Source organism: the organism of the source record quoted next, unplaced genomic scaffold, assembly GCF_019419815.1.
Source record: "Pyrus x bretschneideri cultivar Hongxiangsu unplaced genomic scaffold, Pyrus_bretschneideri_v1 Contig67, whole genome shotgun sequence".
NCBI lineage: Eukaryota > Viridiplantae > Streptophyta > Magnoliopsida > Rosales > Rosaceae > Pyrus > Pyrus x bretschneideri.
The window spans coordinates 1,338,340-1,356,476 of record NW_025999806.1 but is presented as its reverse complement, the minus strand read 5'-3'; the positions used below and the strand labels follow the sequence as shown (position 1 = coordinate 1,356,476).

The following is an 18,137-nucleotide window of genomic DNA, read 5'->3' as shown; positions in this document are numbered from 1 at the left end:
TACAGTGAGGCTAATTCAATTATCATACATAGAATTCATATTACAAAGAAAAACTAAAAAAAACAGGATCCTACGATCGACTATGAGAATTTATTTCAATTTCTTTCATCTCAGAAAAACCATTTAATTTGCTAAGATTTCCTTCCAACTGCAAGACTAATTTAGCTTTAGATAATATACCCCAATGCACATGCACATGCACTGCTTAGACCCATTGCTCAAAGTTTGCGCCGATAGTGATGGAGCCCTACGTATCGTCGATCGATGCTCCCGTGGCTTCATGGCTGCCCGGGACGGAAGGGCAAGGAATTGCTGATGTCCTGTATGGTGACTCTGGATTCACTGGAAAGCTTGCTAGGACATGGTTCAAAAGGGTAGATCAGCTCCCTATGAATGTTGCTCTTTCCCTTTGGCTTTGGACTTACAACTCAACCTATTAACGCCACTAACTCAACTTCGGCAAACTTGTAAGTAATTGTTAAATAAGAAGAGCAACTTACATAGAACGGGTTCACCGTCACTGTGACTTTTCAATCCAATAATGCAATGCAATGTCAAGAAAAACCTTACACATGACATTCATTATTGGTTGGAGACGTCACGTGACACCTATTTCATATAAATCGTCCCCGTTAAATGAGGCATTGGGTTGCTAAATTCCTAATTATATATTCCTCAATAAGAAGAATCAAGTCATTAAGAAATTCTCACAAACTAGCATGGTGTCCGATGGCCGCTCCAAGGTTAATCTCCCTCATCAACATCTGTGGCGTGGTCAAGTGTGTTGTTATCGTTATCCCTGGGCACCCTTTTGTGGTAGAGCAATTAATTTCGTCGGTTGATGCTCTCGTGGCAGCATGGCCGCCGGAACTGAAGTGTATACCAAGCAATTACCAACGCTCGCTTTGGAGATATGCGCAAACAGAACTAGCATGATTAATTTTGTGCAATTGGAAAGTTATAAGAGTTGTGTTGTGCTAGAACCACAGACCAAAAATAAACATTGTCCAACCAAATACACATTTCATCAACTAAGCATGAAGCATCATGTAACCTTTACCAAAGGGAAACGAAACGAAACAATACCAAACCAGCCCACAGACAACCTAATTTCCTTAATCATATGCATACATACTCTCATGGTTCATAGTGACACCGGAATTCCGTGGAATAGTTTAGATTATAAGTATTATGTACTCATGGTTCCTTCTTATGAGCAATACCTTATACAGGAAATTGTCAATGGATAAAGCTAATGGTTCTTCAGCATATCTAGAATCGAGCCAACACCAGCAAACCTACTTCGTACAACATCTCACTCCTCTCAGTGTGAATTTACCGAAAAACAGATTGCTCTAGCCGTCTTTCCTGTTCTTGATACACGCTGGGACCAAAACAAGAAGTGTTGTTCAGTTCCAAAATGAAACAGGTAATATAACGGTAAAATAATGACCCCACAGCCGTTCAACTACAATAACAAGAACTCTTCAAGGGTTTTTTTTTTCCGTGTCCATCGTCTTTGGTCTTAAAACTCAAAAGACCTGTAATTTGTTCCCTAATCAACTTCATGAAATTAAAAAAATATCACTATGATGTGAATATAAAAGTTGGTCTAACCTTTACTCCGCATTGTGAGACTGGTCACGCTCTATGAAGTCCAATGCATCGTCCTTCGATGCAACGCTGACACGGCTCACCCTGTTTTTATGTTCAACAGCATATATCTTGTCAGAAACTTTCACAAGCTCTGGCCGGAATGTTGTGGTTATAAATTGAGTGTTTGCTATGTCTGCCAGGCGTCGGATCATATCTATCAACGGGTAATTAAGGAAGCTGTATGGCAAGTGAAACTTCCAACAGAGATCAAAAGGAAATGCGTAAGAGGCACCTTGGTATATATGAGTATTTGCCATGTCTACCCTTGTAACTGGGTAGCTGCTACAGGATAGATTTAAGAGCTGTGTTACAAAGTACTCTTTGATTTTGTTTTTTCAGGGTTGTATCATGGTCACAGATAATCAATATCCCTTAATGAAAAGGAATTTAAGGCGGATTTCTGTCCATCTTTAGGTTATCTACATGTGGCAGCTTAGCTGGACAGGTAGGCCGACTAAAATTAAAAGGCTGCAAACTACGGATCTTGAAAACTCATTTAATCTAAGGGAGTCAGAGAGAATGATAAAGCTGTTGATAGAACTTGAAGAGGGGATATATATTTAGTCATTCACCCCTTGACCAACTTTTGCTCCATTGACGTGTAGGATATCAGAACCTACTATCTGTCCCCTGAACATAGGGTGTACCCTAACAAAACAAGCACGGCAATGTCACTTTAGGAGATCTAATCCAAGCAAACTGTACAGTATATCCAAATCTACAAACCTGGTCGCTGACATATTAAGGGTTCTGTGGCATAATATTTGAACACCTGGTGAAGTGCTTTAATTTTAGCATAAAAAAACAGAAGACAAAATATGACATAAAGGATACTTCCAACAGCAGTTCTGTACTGAGGATCCAGTGCTGCATCTATTTCATCAAAAAGATAAAATGGGGCAGGATCACATCGCTGGATGGCAAAAATAAGTGTCAGCGCAACAACAGTTTTCTGACCCCCAGACAACTGCTTCATGGACTGAGTCTCCCCTTGTCCAGTGAAAGAAACCTGCCAAAAGATAAAAAAAAAATAAAAATTGAAAGACAAATAAATTCAGAAATAAATACAACCTTACTGACAACCCATAACATCTATTTTTTTCTGTTTCAATTTAAAAAATTTTGTAACTGAGGCTGGATTAAAATTTAAGTTATCTAAACCAATTAAAATTATATATAACTTTGCTACATCAATTAAAATTTAAGGTATCTAAATCTCTGACCCACAGATCCCAAGGGCACATGCAGACCCGCCAATCCAAATGGGTGGGACAAACAATGGGAGGTGGCCCTACAGGAGGGTACGCATCTGTGGGTAATCCCACTCAAGACCCATGCTTCCTGGGGCACTTATCTCGACCAGTCCTACCACAGGACTAACTCCAGGGGGTTGCTCGCCACTTAATATCACAAATAAATATGGTGGAGGCATCAGGTTTTAGTAAAAGGAACAACAGAATATCCGTGCCTTCACTTTTACACCAATATATTTTTCCACTCTTCCCTCCAAATCCACTTCACGTGGCCCATCCTCATCCTGTTCATCATCACCATGCTGACCATCCTGCAGATTCAATACCCAGATTTAAGTAAAACCATTAGAAGTTTAACTAAATGTCTAAAATGAAGGCAACATTCGTGAAGACAGTCCTACATACTCGAGTCAATCTAGTTATGTCTAAGGCTCTTTTGATGACAATTACTGGAATGAAACCATTTTTTATGATCCTTCTAAGGGAGAAAGGAACTACATTTTCTGAAAGAACATTTAGATGGGACAGAGTGTCAAGCATCTCTGGCCACTCAGCTAACAGGGCTGCATTAATATTACATTCTTTCAGCTGATACTAAACCAATAAACACAAAGCATCAAGCTATGTCCACGCATATCAGGATTGACCACAAAGAGGAAAAACTGAAGAGATCAAGTTCAGCAATAAACCTTTTTCTTCATCATAACAAGGTGCCCATGGCCACCTTGCACAAGTTCTGAGAAAACTTCTCGGAAGTGCCTAGCAACTCCTTTAAAAGTACGTTCTATTGATTCATCTTTCCTTTGATCCAAAACCTTTATAAGTTCATCAATTTTCTGCAAAAATTGAAATAAAAAAATAAATGCCAAGACAACCTAATCTTAAGCCAATCTTTAGAAGAAAAAAACCAACTCAATAAAAGAGATCTGACAGTGAATTGATACCTGATCACCCGCTTTCAGCTCAGCTTGCCTCTTCTGGAGCTCTTCTCGTTGCTCTGTAAAATTTACATATTGATCAAGTGCTTTCTTGTTGACATGACTAAACTGTTGCAGTTGTTCATTGCATCTATGCAGCGCTTTATGCAACTCTTTGATGCCCCTGCGCTTATACCTACCATTTCAAGCAGAACAAATCAATACGAACCTACCAACGGTGTTACATCTCAACGTAAGAACAAATAAATAAGAACCTAATCAACTGCATGCATCAACAATGGACTGTCATCACACAGGTTGAATACTAACTACATAGGACTCAAGCTCAAGTAACACGGCAGGTGGGAAGCAGTTGTTCTTAGATTCAAATCTTGGCAGGAGAAATGGTAAATGATCTTAAGGTGCAAATGATTTCAACAATTAGAAAACCTAGATAATACCCAAACAGATTTTGAGAGTTTGGAACCTAAACAAGCTCCAGATAGTGTACATAAAATTGATATCAATTATTACGTAAAATAAAGTATGGACAGAAACAATACGCTTCAAAAGCATCCGATGACAATGGACCTAATTCCCTGATTTTCTTTGAGTATTCTTCTTGTTTTGCAAGAAACATATTTCTTTTACTCAACAGTTGCTCTAGCTCTTTGGCTTCATCCTGAAGTGTCCTCTCATACTTGTCTTCCAAAGTCTGCATTCACAAGTAGTCATCTTAGCAGCGGCAACACGCATTTACAATTTAACAATATCACCACCTTACCTTTAACGCAGTCTTTTCATCTTTAATTCTCTTGAGATGCTTTGACTTGCTATCTATAGTTTCAGAAACTCCTGATGAACAAAACTGTAGTTAAAACACAGAACAAAACTCAAAACTTCCAAACGGGCACTTCAGAAACAGCATATCAACGCCTCACTTTTGAGCTGCTCTGTTGCATCTTTAACCAATAATTCAGCATCATTAAGTTCCTGAGTCTTAATTTCAGCTTCACCGTTATAATTGTCAGTCTCCACAGAAGATATTATGGCCTCTAGTTCTTGCCTCCGCCTCTCAAGGTTTGTGGTTAAATTAGTCTCCAGCTCTGCCTTTATTGTTTCAGTCTATAAATGTACATGAGTAGAAGGAGATATGCACATAAGGATACAATCACACAAATACTCTAAATATCAATCAACTATATTTGGCTAACCTCAAAACGATCCGTCTTGCATGAAACAAGCTTCTCTTTAAGATCCGCTATTTCAGGGTTTAATCTTGAGAGAAGATCCTTCTCCTCTGGAGATAAATGATCAAGGAGATCTGTGCCCATTTCAGCTCTCTTCATGGCCACACTGGCTCTAAGCTGAGTAATTTGAGTCTCCACATCCGCCAGTGATTTTTTCTACAGTTAAGAGGGCAGACTATAAGCACACACGACTGATAAATGATAAAATAATCAGCTAGTAACTGAAACTCCTCCAGGCACGGGAAATGATGTCATTTCAAATGCCAAAATACCTTATTCCCACAAGCTTTGGAAATCAGATTCTTCTGCTTATTAGCATTAGCAATGTCCTGCTTAAGTTGTTCCATTTCTGATTTCTCATGGGCCCGCTTGGCATCAATTTTCTGCTGTTCAGTTACAAGTTCTGTAATTTTTTTGTCTATCTGTGAGGTAAATTTAGTAAAACAAGGCTGTATTTTTTGAAAAAACATAAAGAGTAATCACCACGAGAGAAATGAGAAGTACAATCAAGTGGACCAGCAGTTCACAAAAGGAACCCAAAACCAATAGGAAAAGTCAACGACAAAAACAGGGTAAATGATAAAAGAACAAAAAACCAACAAAGAAGGAAAAGAAAGAAACAACACCCCAATCTAAAAACAAAACTGCCAAATTTAATCATATCAATCTAACCGGAATGCTAAAAAAATTTAGACAATCACAAAAGGATTACCTACTTGATACTGGTCATTTTTATTCAATTTCCTTCTCAGATCTTCATCCAACTTACGTAGTTAAGACAGTAAGATTAAAATTCAGGCAGGGGCCTCTGATTATCTTTCATCAGATTTTTCATTGGCTTTAGCAACCAGAAAGGGGACTGGACAGATTCAAGGGCTTCAAACCAATGCACACGACACGGCTCAGTCAAATCCATTTAGGCATTTTTGTTATAGTTAATCAGTTCGAATTGGGTTTATCAAAATGTTAATTTCCAGAAAACAAGAATAAAAGTTTTGGTGGGAAATGATTAAAACCATTGGTTTCACACTAATGCTCAGCTTATGAAGTGCATAAGATGGCAAATCACTCCAGCTGACAAGACTGTAGAATTCAAGGTGTACCTCTTTATCTAAATATTAACAAATCCATGTATTTTAAGTGAAAATTCAACTTAGACATCAGCAGCAAACTTCTATTTTCAATCAAGTGGTTTTTTTTTTTCACTCTTGCATTTTGGTAGCCTGGAAACTTTTATTTACAGATAAAGTAAATTAAAGGCTACGGAGGAAGATTACTGCTCTGCATGTATATGAAATCATTTTCCAAAAGGATATCTTCAAGCATTTTCTTTACTTTCTCCAGCTCTTCTTCCTTCATGTTGATAGATTTTGTATTCTGCATGATTATATGCATAAACTTTAATTTTGACCGTCTATGGTCATAAAATCCTCCCGTCATGCCACCCTTCTTGCTGACTTGGTCACCTGTTAGATAACACATGGTGACTTGTCAAGCCATTAGAACTAATAATTATAACACTGCGCAACACAATGCAGAGAAAGCCTCGAGCTCTGTCTAAACCTTCCAAAGTAATGCAGTCTAGACCATCATTACGAGCAACCCTTGTAGCCACATCCATATCTCGACAAACAACCGTTCTTGCAAATACCTAAGTTAAGAGCATATAATGATGACATGTCATTCTGAACATTGTTAGAAGCTAAAATACAAATAGATATGCACATATAGAAATCACCATACCCAGTAGAGAACACATAATCCTAAAGTGAACCAACTTAAGAAGGTATGCCAATGAAATTTCAAACCCGTATCTCTATCAAGCATGATACTGAGTTATTGCACCTTCTGAATATCTAGTTTCAGTGTCAATCATGTTTTCATCATTCACTCTATGAAGAAAACATAGGAACAAGAAAAATTACATAGAAATACATCACTACAGTTTTGCAATTAAATATTTTCCATGTTTTTGAACCCAAACAAGTAAATCAAGGTGTCATTTCATAAATCCCAAGCATGGGTGAGTTCCAAGTTTATTCTGTACGCAAATGCACCATTACTGTTATGAAGTGTTTCAGATTTTAGTCGTCCTTTTGAGTGGTTCCATGTTAGACATATAGATAGTTGTAGGTAATAGAGTTGATTACACTAAATTTGTAAATCTGTACTTCGTGTATACTGGGGTTTCTTTTGCCTCCCTTTTCTTGAGTAACACAATGGTTCTACAGGATTAAAAATAAAAGTGATCCCCAACTTAAGATTATGTACGTATGTAGAAACAACACAAACAAAAAAAGGTCCACTTCTGACATTGACCCAATAACCAATGATTTCTAAGATAGATAACTCAGGTAGAAGCTAACCTGGGAAAATGCCGGGGTGTAGTTCGGAGCAAATTTTAATTTCTTCAACAGAGGAACCACATCTGAATTCTGTGGATAAGTTACCCGTGGAGCCTTCACCCTATTGAGGGGAATAAATGTAACTCGTCCACCTTTCAATGAATTAAGGTGCCTAATTATCTGGGTTGATATTTCGTCATTTTCAACCACAACGTGAAACAAGCTGTTCAGAAAGAACAGAAATCAATTAATAGAACTAAAAGTGCAAAGAAACAATGAAGGTGATAGCTAACAGATCATAACACCATTTGGTAAATGTGGCAACAGCTAAAAGAATGGGGGTAGAACCCTAATGAAACATTGAGTACCTGTTCCCAGCAGTTACTTCAACAGCTGTAAAAAACTTTTCGTCACAATCAAGCAACTCAATGATTGGACCAAATACCCCATGAATATTATACTCTCTGCAGATCTTACGAACAGAATTTAGCCCTCTCCTCACATCCTGAAAGCATTAGACAAGAAACAGAGAAGAAAAGTGAAATCTTACATATAGTACTGCCTAATGACTCTGAATATCAAACTATTTTAAACATGGAAAAGCGAGAAGCAAAAAAACAAAAAAAAAAAAAACTCATAATTTGAGATGCACCAATAGAAAAGCCATAGACATAATAAAATACATAATCACAACACAAAACAACACAACAAAACAAGTGGAATCATAATGCAAACAAAACATATAAATTCTTTTCTGCATTTATTAACTTAGAAACATAAGTTAGATTCTTTTTGCACTCTTTTCCAACATAATAACCTTTAAGGCCTTGGAAGTTCAAAGTCATTATATCACAAAGATGCATGAGGTTTTGAAAAAAGTTCTAGCATTAAATCCCAAAGTGATCCCTCAGAAGATTTGCTTTATGATTTCAAAAATAGTTTTCAGTAAGTCAGCATAAATATATATGTAACATTATATATTTTAACTTGGTTTGTGATCCTTCAGAAGACTTGCTTTTTGTGATTTCTCAGAATATAATATTGTATGCATTTTAATGTTTAAACATTTACCGACGTTTACAGTAATTCAATCACTTTAAGTTTCACACAAATGACAGCCATGTTTAGCATAGCAGAAGCTACAAAAGTAAAGAAAGCAATTACTAACACCCGGAGTTGCATGATCAAGGCTCTTTTCAGCCTTTTCAACTTCTGTTCTCAGCTTCTCAATTTCAGCAGAAAGTTCAGTTTCTTTCCTCCACAGGGACCTAACAAAAAATATTTCATATTGGAATGGTTGTAACAAATTCATTGAATATTTAGTTCAAAAGACTCGTACTTGCGCTCATCCTGCATCTTGTCCCTCTGTGTCTTGTGATGACTGAACCCATCATGTGACTGAGAGATGAGAGATTCAATAGTAGCAATCTCAGTTCTTCGAGACTCAATGTAGACATCCCTGTCACTCAACTCAGCATCAAGCCGTGCAATTTCATCTTTAAGTTTTTGCTCCTGGAACATACAAAAGTTAAAAATAGATTAAAGTAAAAATTTGGTACAAATAATACAGTATACATAGCTTATAAATGTTATGAATGACTAGCAAATTAAGCACTAAGGACATAAGATGTGGCAGCAGGAATGTCAACTCGCATGCCAAATCAAAAAGTGAACCAAAAGCCACAAGACTAAATGCCCAACCAAGGCAGTCTAAACAGAGCAGAACAAAGAATCATACAACATAACTCCAGAGCTACAATAAAACCACACAAACAACGCCACAGAACCGTTAGCAACACAAAAATGAATGAGTGAGATTAACAAAATACAAAAATGCTAAGCGTTAAGGTAGTCAGTTGGCCTATGAAATATTTGGGCATTCTGCTATGTGTAATCCACATGCAGATAATTACTGGGATTTGGTTGTGGAGAAAATGGAGAAGTGGTTAGAAGGTTAAAAAAAAAGTGTTTCAATGTAAAGGAGGTAGGCTTACTTTGATTTAATCAGCCTTACACAGTGTGCCAACTACCTCTATCTTTTGGATTCCAAGCAACGGCACTAACATATTGGAGAATCTCTTAAAGGATTTTTTTTTTAAAGTATCTCATAAAGGGGATTTTTTTTTTTTAAGGTATCTCATAAAGGGCTTTACATGGGAAGGCGTTGGTGAAGGGATCAAGAGCATCTAGTTAGATGGAATATTGTTGCATATTCTCAAGAGAATGGTGGTTTCAGGGTAGGTAATTGGTGATTTCAAACACGTCTAATTCAAAGAAAGTTTTGAGAAATGATGTGAATTCAAGGTGAAATAATTTTCTTTTGGTCGAACAAGGTGAAATACTTAAATCCAAGAAAAGAGGATATAATTGAATCTGTATGCATAGAAATCTAAACAAAAATTAAAGAAACAATCACTGGGGTGAAACAAGGAATAATAGCGTGCATACTTCTAGTAGTTGGAAATAAGAAAGACATGCTAAAGTACTATATGGAGCCATTCAAATATTCCTGTGCCAAATTTTAAGAAACTAGCTCAAGATCATCAATTTCCTTTTGGAGCCCTTCAAATATACGCTTTAAAAAAAGAAGCCTTCATACCTGTGCCAAATTTGAAGAAAGAACTCGTTCAAGGTCATCAATTTCCTTTTGGAGCCATTTGTCACGAGCAGCTTTACTTGAAAACTGGGTGGCACGACCTTGTTTTTGGTACAGTATACTAAGCTGCTTCTCGCGTTCCATTATTCTATATTCCAAGTGAACCAATTGTGAGATAATATATTAGCACATATACCAAGACTTCTCAAAGGTCCAAACATATTCCAGTATTTGGACAGACTTGCTGTTCAACTTTTTCTGAAACTCAAGTTATCTTCGACCCACAGGTTTGTGTAGGTCCTTCATTCCAACGGAATACGAAAATCCTGAGAAATGAATTTCCCAAGGACTATGAAACTTACATGACTCACAATCATGTCACCCACTAGACTGCAAACCAGACTTTGAAATTTGAAAAACAGAACACCACTAAAAATCCTGCTTAAGAGGAAATCACCACCACCAGGCACCGGTTACCCAAAAGACGCCTATTCCTAAGCAGCAAGTTCCAATCGTTCATCTTTACACTTAAAACTTTCTACTAGACTAGAAATTGTTCTATAATATTACCTGGGCCAAATTAAACTTAATAACCTATCATCACTGCGTAGCGAGTAGAGGAAAGGGCAGCGGCATAAGCACATGGAATTAGTGTGCAAGAAAAAAAAAATTGTCCATAAAAGAAAGACTAGATGTAACAAATTGATTTTTGTATATGAGCTAGAGTTGCACATGAATGTTAAGAAACTCCTTGTTTGTTTGAAGTGTTGATAAATAATATTGAGTAATAGATGTTCTGTTTCAAAAAGATCCATCAGAAAAAATGGAGGTTTATTAAACACCTATAATATATGTTATGATTTATTAATTAGTTGACATAATCCCCCTGTACTTTTTTTTCCACCAATCAAAGGAAAAACGAACATTTTCTCATGACTAGAATTAAACTATATTGTAAATGGGATAGAAATAAGAAGATTATCTAATATTACATAGACATACCCTTTTGTTATCTCCATTTCCATCTTGACTTGATTATCATACAGAGGATTTATTTTCTTAAGTTCTTCCTCTGAATCCTTAATTTCTTTCTGCAGACTCTGCAGCTGTTTCATAGCATCTTCCTGGAAGCATGTAAAGATCAACAAATGCATCATTCATGTCCCTCCTATGACTAGAACAAAGAAAACTGATACAAAAAGAAAATTAGAAAAACAACACAGCAGACGACACAATTTGAATATTACTTTGACCCGGGTATTTCCAGTTTTCTTCTCCTCCAAATCGTTGACATCAAGCTGAAGCTCTGTCCGCTTCTTTATTGCTTCTGTTCTTCGCATTTCTATTGTTTCTTTATCCTTATTTAAAGCTTGAAGCTCTTTCGTCAGATCCTTCAAAATCTTGTCCAGGTCCTTAGACTTTTCATGGGCATCCAGCACTGTATTATACATCTTTGTTGAAGTTTCAGAAACCTTATTTCTAGCATCTTCTACCTGAATCAAGGTGAAAAAGCATATAATTTAGGCATCGAGGTCAGCATTGTGCATGTTTGTCTGCAGTCCGAAGAGAGTTAGGGCACGAGATGAAGATGTGTGTGTATATATATCTGCATGTGTGTGTGGGACCGTTATTTTAGCTCTTCAATTTTGGATTACATTATTATAATCAAACTGGAGTTTTTACTATTCGAACTTTCTAAATGGAATAGTTACTAACACCATCATTCATTCTTTTAAAGATATGTAGAGTGAGAATTCTCATCGGTAGCACAAACACTTCTAAGAGAGCTATTTATTATTCAGACATGCACTGAACATCAAACATGTCCACAGGTTACAAAAATATATGCAATGACAATTGCATATGCTACCTAAATATGATTCCAGAACCACTTGGGGGAAGGCCAAGAGCACAGCGGTGGAGAAGGTGGAAAAGGTGGCTTCAAATTTGGTAATTGGAAGGAATTTTTTTTTATTATTCAGAGGTGGCAGATTAACATTGATTCAAGGGTGCGGGAGTACGCGAAAAACCGGACCAAGTTAGATACCTGGCAGTTCTTTGGGCCACTTCCGAATGAGTGTAAGGTTTATTCTCACTCTTCTATAATGATGTATGTGAAATGAATTTAGGTTTCAAGTCTGGAGGTTTTTGTAACTTAGAATCTATTTGAAAGGTCTGATTCTGTATTATAGGCTCCATAAGATTGTGTACACCTCATTCACACTTCATAATTGCATCCAATTTTAATAAAAATCTATTTCTTATAAAATAAATATATAACACTTCTCAAGAGCAACGAGAAGATAAACTGTGCAAACCTAGGGCTGGGAATTTTGTCCCGAAATCAAGAAACCAACCAACAAATTCCCGAACAGACTACCGAAAAAACAGAAACCCAAAATCTGATAAAAGACTCAGACTACACCTCCCCCCCACCCCCCTCTCTCTTCCCTTCCCTTCCCTTCTTGAACCCAACCCTCTCCCTCTTGACTTCCACTCTCTCTTCTCTGTTTCCGACTCTCCCTCTTGCTCTGAACGCCGACCAGCCACCACTCTCCTCAATGTCCATCGTCAAGAGCTTCCTCCACCTTCAAAACCAAATCTGGGTTTTTGGAGGAACCTCAACCTCATAATTGAAGTTCTCTGGACTCCCTCTCGTTCTTCCACCTTCAATTACATCAAGGTAAATCTTTTGAAATTGATATTACTGAACCATCCCGAAACCATTCATTATTGGTATTACTAATTTTTGGGATACTGAAACATTTGGTTCGGTGTCAGTATGAACTATGAATTATGCCCAAACTGAAAATTTCGGTTCGGTAATCGGGATATGAGTTTCGGTTCGGTATGCAAACCTTTTATATGGCCTAGCAATCTAACTCGACTAACCTCTGCCAACTTTTGGCGAGCATCCTGAAGTTCCTTGTCATAAATAGTGTATTCCAAAGATTTCCGCTGCTTGTCAAATTGTTGATACTGTCTTAGTTCCTCTTTCTCTTCATCCAACTCCTTTAATCTCTCATCCAAGTACTGAACAACTTGAACTATCTGTTTTATTTTGTTTCCTGAATAGCAAAGAGAAAAGCTTGTAAGAAACCATATATAATAACCATAAAAAAATAATTCAATAATGACTTGCCAGTTTCCTGCATAATTTTCAAACTTTCTCGACGCCTCTCCTCATACACTCGAGTACCACCAATTTCTTTCAGTAAATCCAGCCGTTCAGAGTCTTTCATCAGTGTCAAGGATGCTATCTATGAAAGAGTCCAAAAAATTGTAATTAGAAAAACCAATAAAAAAGTGCATCAATCACAATCACAACAATACTCAAAATATAACAATGAATTATTTTCTCAGGTAAATATATGATATCCAAACAAGTAGAAAATCATACCTTTCCTTGCTGCACAACATAATAAGGATTGGAGCGAGAGAACCCAGCACTTTCCAGTAAATTCATAACTTCCGTTTTCCTGAAATTAGAGTTATCGTCCGTCATTCAACAGAAACCATGGAAAAGGATCTCATAATAAAAACCCCATAATACACAGAATATTAATATTTTCCCAAAAATATATGCACTCACGTGATATGCTTTCCATCCAAGAAATACTCATCCTTCTTCAAACCAATGGTTCTTCGCAAGCGCACTTCCTCCTTATCAACCTATCGAGAAGTGATGCAAAAGTTGAAAGAGATATAACCCGTATAAGAAAGCATGGCAAATGCCTCAATTGGTGTTAAAGCAGTGAAGTAAGCTGAAGCTGTCAAAATGAACAATAATACATAAAAGCAATATCGCTACTTGTGCAAAAGTCTTGGACAAACACAAAATAGCAACCAAAAACAGAGGTAATTTGAAACTTGTCAAGTTGGAGTATCCAATCCAAAACCAATTAGCAACCACAGAGAGGTATCATTTTCACGTATCGAGGTGCAATGCTTAGAATACTCGATGTGCGAATTTGATATTTGCCTTATCAAATCATTCAAGTATGGACAACTAGGCTTAGAATACTCTATAGTTTAATCACCTACCTTTAATGTGAAACAAAATAGCATTTTCCCAAAGAGTATTGTTATTGGCACTCCAAAAAACTCATTATGCACCCAAACTTTCTATATTTAGAAAGAAAAAAAATAAATTATGAGGAGTGCACAAAAAAAAAGGGTAAAGTACAAAAAACTACCTCAACTATTGGTGTCACGACACTTTCATACCTCATCTTTTAAAATTGACAATGTCATACCTCAACTTTAGAATTTGGTCCAATGTTATACCTTCCGTTACTTGGCTGTTTACTTTTCAGTTAAATGCTAACGTGGCTTGATTCGGGGCCCACTTTCCATTAAAAAAATTAATAAAATATTATTAAAAACTAAAAAATTTATTTAATATTTTATTAATTTTTTAATGGAAAGTGGGCCTCGAATCAAGCCATGTTAGCATTTAACTGAAAAATAAACGGCCAAGTAACGGAAGGTATAACATTGGACCAAATTCTAAAGATGAGGTATGACATTGTCAATTTTAAAATATGAGGTATGAAACTGTCGTGACACCAATAGTTGAAGTAGTTTTTTGTACTTTACCAAAAAAAAAAATCTATCCCAGAAAATATGTCCTCACCCTTAAAGCCCCCAAAATGCAATCCTTCTATTTCTATTAAGGATTCAGTGACTGAACAGATCCCAAACACTTCAACATTCTTCACTCCGCCCAAAAACTTATGTCCACATTTTCATTCCTTGTTTCCTAAACAATTCTTCTATTCCTCTCCACGCACACCACCCAAAAGATTGCTATGACAGCAGTCACTACCATGCGCTCACAACAAGTTGAGGGCAGGGCACATTTATAATTTAGAACTAGATAATATTTATGATATTTTAGATTTTAGAAAGAAAAAAAAAAAGTTAACAAGGAATAGTTTAAAATAATTGTATTCTTCATGTTACTTGGAAGCCCTCGTAGTATACTGAGTGTATCAGAGAGAGAGAGAGAGAGAGGACACTAGACACACAACTCATCACGAATTGTACCCGTTAAATTAAGCATGACACGTTTTGCCAGAAAATACAGGTCCCGTACTAGTTTTGACATTACTCCATTTGTGAAGATTGATAATGTATTTTAACTTCCAAAACAGGAGAGTGGAAAAAAATCCCCCTAAAACTGAAACAGCTATAGAAACTCCATAAAGCTAACTAATTGCAGCTTTCCAAACATGCAAATAATTGAAAAGACAGGTCTATCCAATCAATGCCTCTATTACAGATAAGATTTTTTTCCTCAAATAGTAAAACTCACACCAAAACTTGATTTATATTAGAAAAACAAAATGTTGCAAGCACCATTCCTATAGTGATCATCTTTGCACAATCCATGCACCAAGTGGGGAAAAAAGATGTGACTAGGCAGCCCAAAACTTTCAAAGTGGGTTGAGTGCTAGGAGGTAGTTTCAGTAAATTTTCCATATTCACAAGGAAAAAAGACATACATGTGTATTGAGCAAGAGAGAGAGAAAGAGAGAGAGAGAGAAAAAGGATTACAAAATAAACTGACAACATATGATCAATAAACATTACCGGGATTCGATTGTCAGCATTATCAAAGACAATCTCCACGAACGCAGATAATACTTGGTGCCCTGCACCTTCCTGGTCAATCATGAGGAAGCATATATTGCAATACAAATTGTTTATTAGGCAATAAGTTGAACAAAATAGCTTGAAACAAAAGCAAACGTTCAGAGAGACCTACATGGAGTAGAGCATGCCTATCCTCGCTCCGAAGGTTTTGGAAAAGGTCACTTAGTACAAACCGGATCGCTAAATAAAATTTTTGAATCAACAAACGTAAACAAGTCAATGTTAACAGTTCCAAAAGGACAAATATATATACTGGCCGAAGGAAAGAAACAACGCAAGAATCACTCATACTTGATACTTACCATGGAAGAAGTTCGTCTTTCCAGACCCATTGGCACCAACTGCAGTAAACATCATTGAAATAGATATGGAATTTTATTAGAAACATGTTTTAGAATGGAATTAGAAAACAAGCAAATACAGATACAGAAGTACGATTGACATTTTTACTTTAATGGAGAAGATCTCCAATACATATAGGCATACTTTTACAAGACAAAAATGCAAAGGTATCAAATGAATAAAACTATTGAAGACTCAATTGTTTTTTTTTTTTCAATCTCGGTTGAATGACCTCAAAATTTTAATACACAAGATTTTATATTAAGCTGCAAAGCTGCACAGAGGTCTATCTGAAAAACCAAAAAGAAGTGCTCATGTTATCCAAAAGGATAGGTTGTGCAGCAATGAATATTAAAAAACCCATATACACCATGAGCTTGGCAAGCTAAACATTCCTTAACAGTCATAAAACTCCTTTTTATGTCACACACCTTAAGAACCTAGATAAGATACTTCAGCACCTCATTTGTCTGATGTCTATTACTATGCTAACCAAACCAATACAAATATGGCACATCACCCTCTTGTAATCTAATACTTTGAAGTACATTATCCATTTTACAAAGATATTCCAATCGGTTACAGTTAAAAATGAAAATTATAAACTAGCATAAAACTCTGAAAATAAATAAATAAAAACATCCGTTGCAATTGCAAGGAAAGATATCATTACCAACACAATTAACTTTCGGGCTGAAGGCCTCAGTAGCAACTTGTTCTCTGTAGCTCTTAAATCCTTCAATAATAACCTAATTGCAGGACGGCACATATTAATAAAATATTAGAAATCTACGAAAAAGTAAATCGGGCCCTATAGATATCACTCGGAAAAATCAAGGTTAACAGTAATCCACCTATAACAAAAACTTACCTGCTTTATGTACATATTGAAACCACCAGATCAGCAACCTCTGAGAAAATGTGAAAGAAACGTATAAGTGACAGTCATACTAAGTAAACAACCCAAGGATTTCCCTATGAGCCATAAACCAGAACACTAATGCAACTTAAGCAACTATTACTAGAAAGTAATCGGGATGGGGGGCGTTGACAAACACACACACAAAAAAAAAAAAAAAACCAAAGAAATCATGAGTTAGTGGCTTCACAATTAGCATTCGAGAAGTAATTTTAACACAAACGGGAAGCATTGCTTGGAAAATCGACAATTATTATTCCAAACCTATAACCCAAATAATAATACTTCACTGCCCCATTAGCACAGTGGAAGTACTTTGCGGCCATCCCGAACAATTTTGCTTCACAAAAATGGGATCCACCAGAAAACAGAAATTATCCATTTCAACAAGGCTAAATCACAAACATCTCGGGTCGGACCTCCATTTCTACCCAAGCGTGCTTGAGAGAGAGAGAGAGAGAGAGAGAGAGAGAGAGAGAGAGAGAGAGAGAGAAGAGACTAACAAGTTCTGTATGAACTCAAACCCTAGCTAATACCATATATATACGCAGTCTACGAAACTAGATTTCGTTCTAGGGTTTCAAATTTCCAGCACTGCAACTATTCTGCTTCTGAATTTACGAAAATTAAAGGCAAAGCTTGGAGAAGAAGAAGAGACCTACCGGTTGAAGTTGCCAATTCAGTTTGTCTGCTCCAGAATTTGTCTGCTCCACAGTCGCACAGAGAGAGACGGGGGTAGGGGGTGGTGCGCAGTTTGAGCAGTGTGCGCTCACCGGTGACTTGTAGCACAGATCGACGAGGGAAGGCAAGTTAAAAGGCGGCAAAAGTGAAACGAAAATGGAAGGCGAAAATGAAATGAAATTAAATCGTGGAAAGAGTTAAAGAAAATTAAAAAACAGAACCTAATAAATGGTGGGTAGAAAGTAAAAATGTACCAACGTCAAACGAAAACGTACCAACCTAAATTAAAACGTACCTAATTATAAATTATATTAAAATGATTATTCATGTTTTTGGAATGTTTAAAAATATGTTTGATCCATACACAATTCTCTAGATAGTCTTGGTTTTTGGTAAATAAGTCTCCAGAATAACTTTTAGTTCATCAGAGATAAATCCTTATTATTGTAGATAATGCTAAATAATAACGATAAATCATATAATTTTTTAATTAACAAAAAGGCTATTGTTCATTGATTAA

General features: G+C 36.5%; 1 protein-coding gene across 4 annotated transcripts; it reads right to left on the bottom strand.

Annotated features, from left to right (window-relative positions):
* Nucleotides 1-89: 89 nt before the first annotated feature.
* LOC103934650 (structural maintenance of chromosomes protein 3-like) lies at nt 90-17,807 on the bottom strand. 4 transcript variants are annotated; one of them, XR_007254134.1, is made up of 32 exons: nt 17,599-17,805; nt 16,889-16,928; nt 16,691-16,766; nt 15,978-16,016; nt 15,788-15,855; nt 15,613-15,684; nt 13,610-13,689; nt 13,418-13,496; nt 13,160-13,277; nt 12,910-13,085; nt 11,265-11,510; nt 11,020-11,141; nt 10,021-10,165; nt 8,761-8,933; nt 8,590-8,689; nt 7,790-7,926; nt 7,443-7,644; nt 6,640-6,727; nt 6,393-6,542; nt 5,349-5,500; nt 5,041-5,232; nt 4,768-4,951; nt 4,611-4,681; nt 4,390-4,541; nt 3,854-4,022; nt 3,599-3,745; nt 3,125-3,220; nt 2,491-2,665; nt 1,618-1,810; nt 1,224-1,384; nt 712-903; nt 90-433 (listed from the first exon to the last, which is right to left on the bottom strand). XR_007254134.1 is itself a non-coding variant. In XM_009344402.3 (30 exons), the coding sequence occupies exons 2-29, from the start codon at nt 16,901-16,903 to the stop codon at nt 1,620-1,622; spliced, it is 3,615 nt and encodes a 1,204-aa protein (XP_009342677.2). In that variant the 5' UTR covers nt 16,904-16,928; nt 17,599-17,805; the 3' UTR covers nt 998-1,384; nt 1,618-1,619. The 4 variants fall into 4 exon arrangements, 1 of the variants encoding a protein (XP_009342677.2); XR_007254133.1 differs by having other exon boundaries at nt 90-903; XM_009344402.3 differs by lacking the exons at nt 90-433; nt 712-903 and having other exon boundaries at nt 998-1,384.
* Between the last annotated feature and the right edge of the window lie 330 nt (nt 17,808-18,137).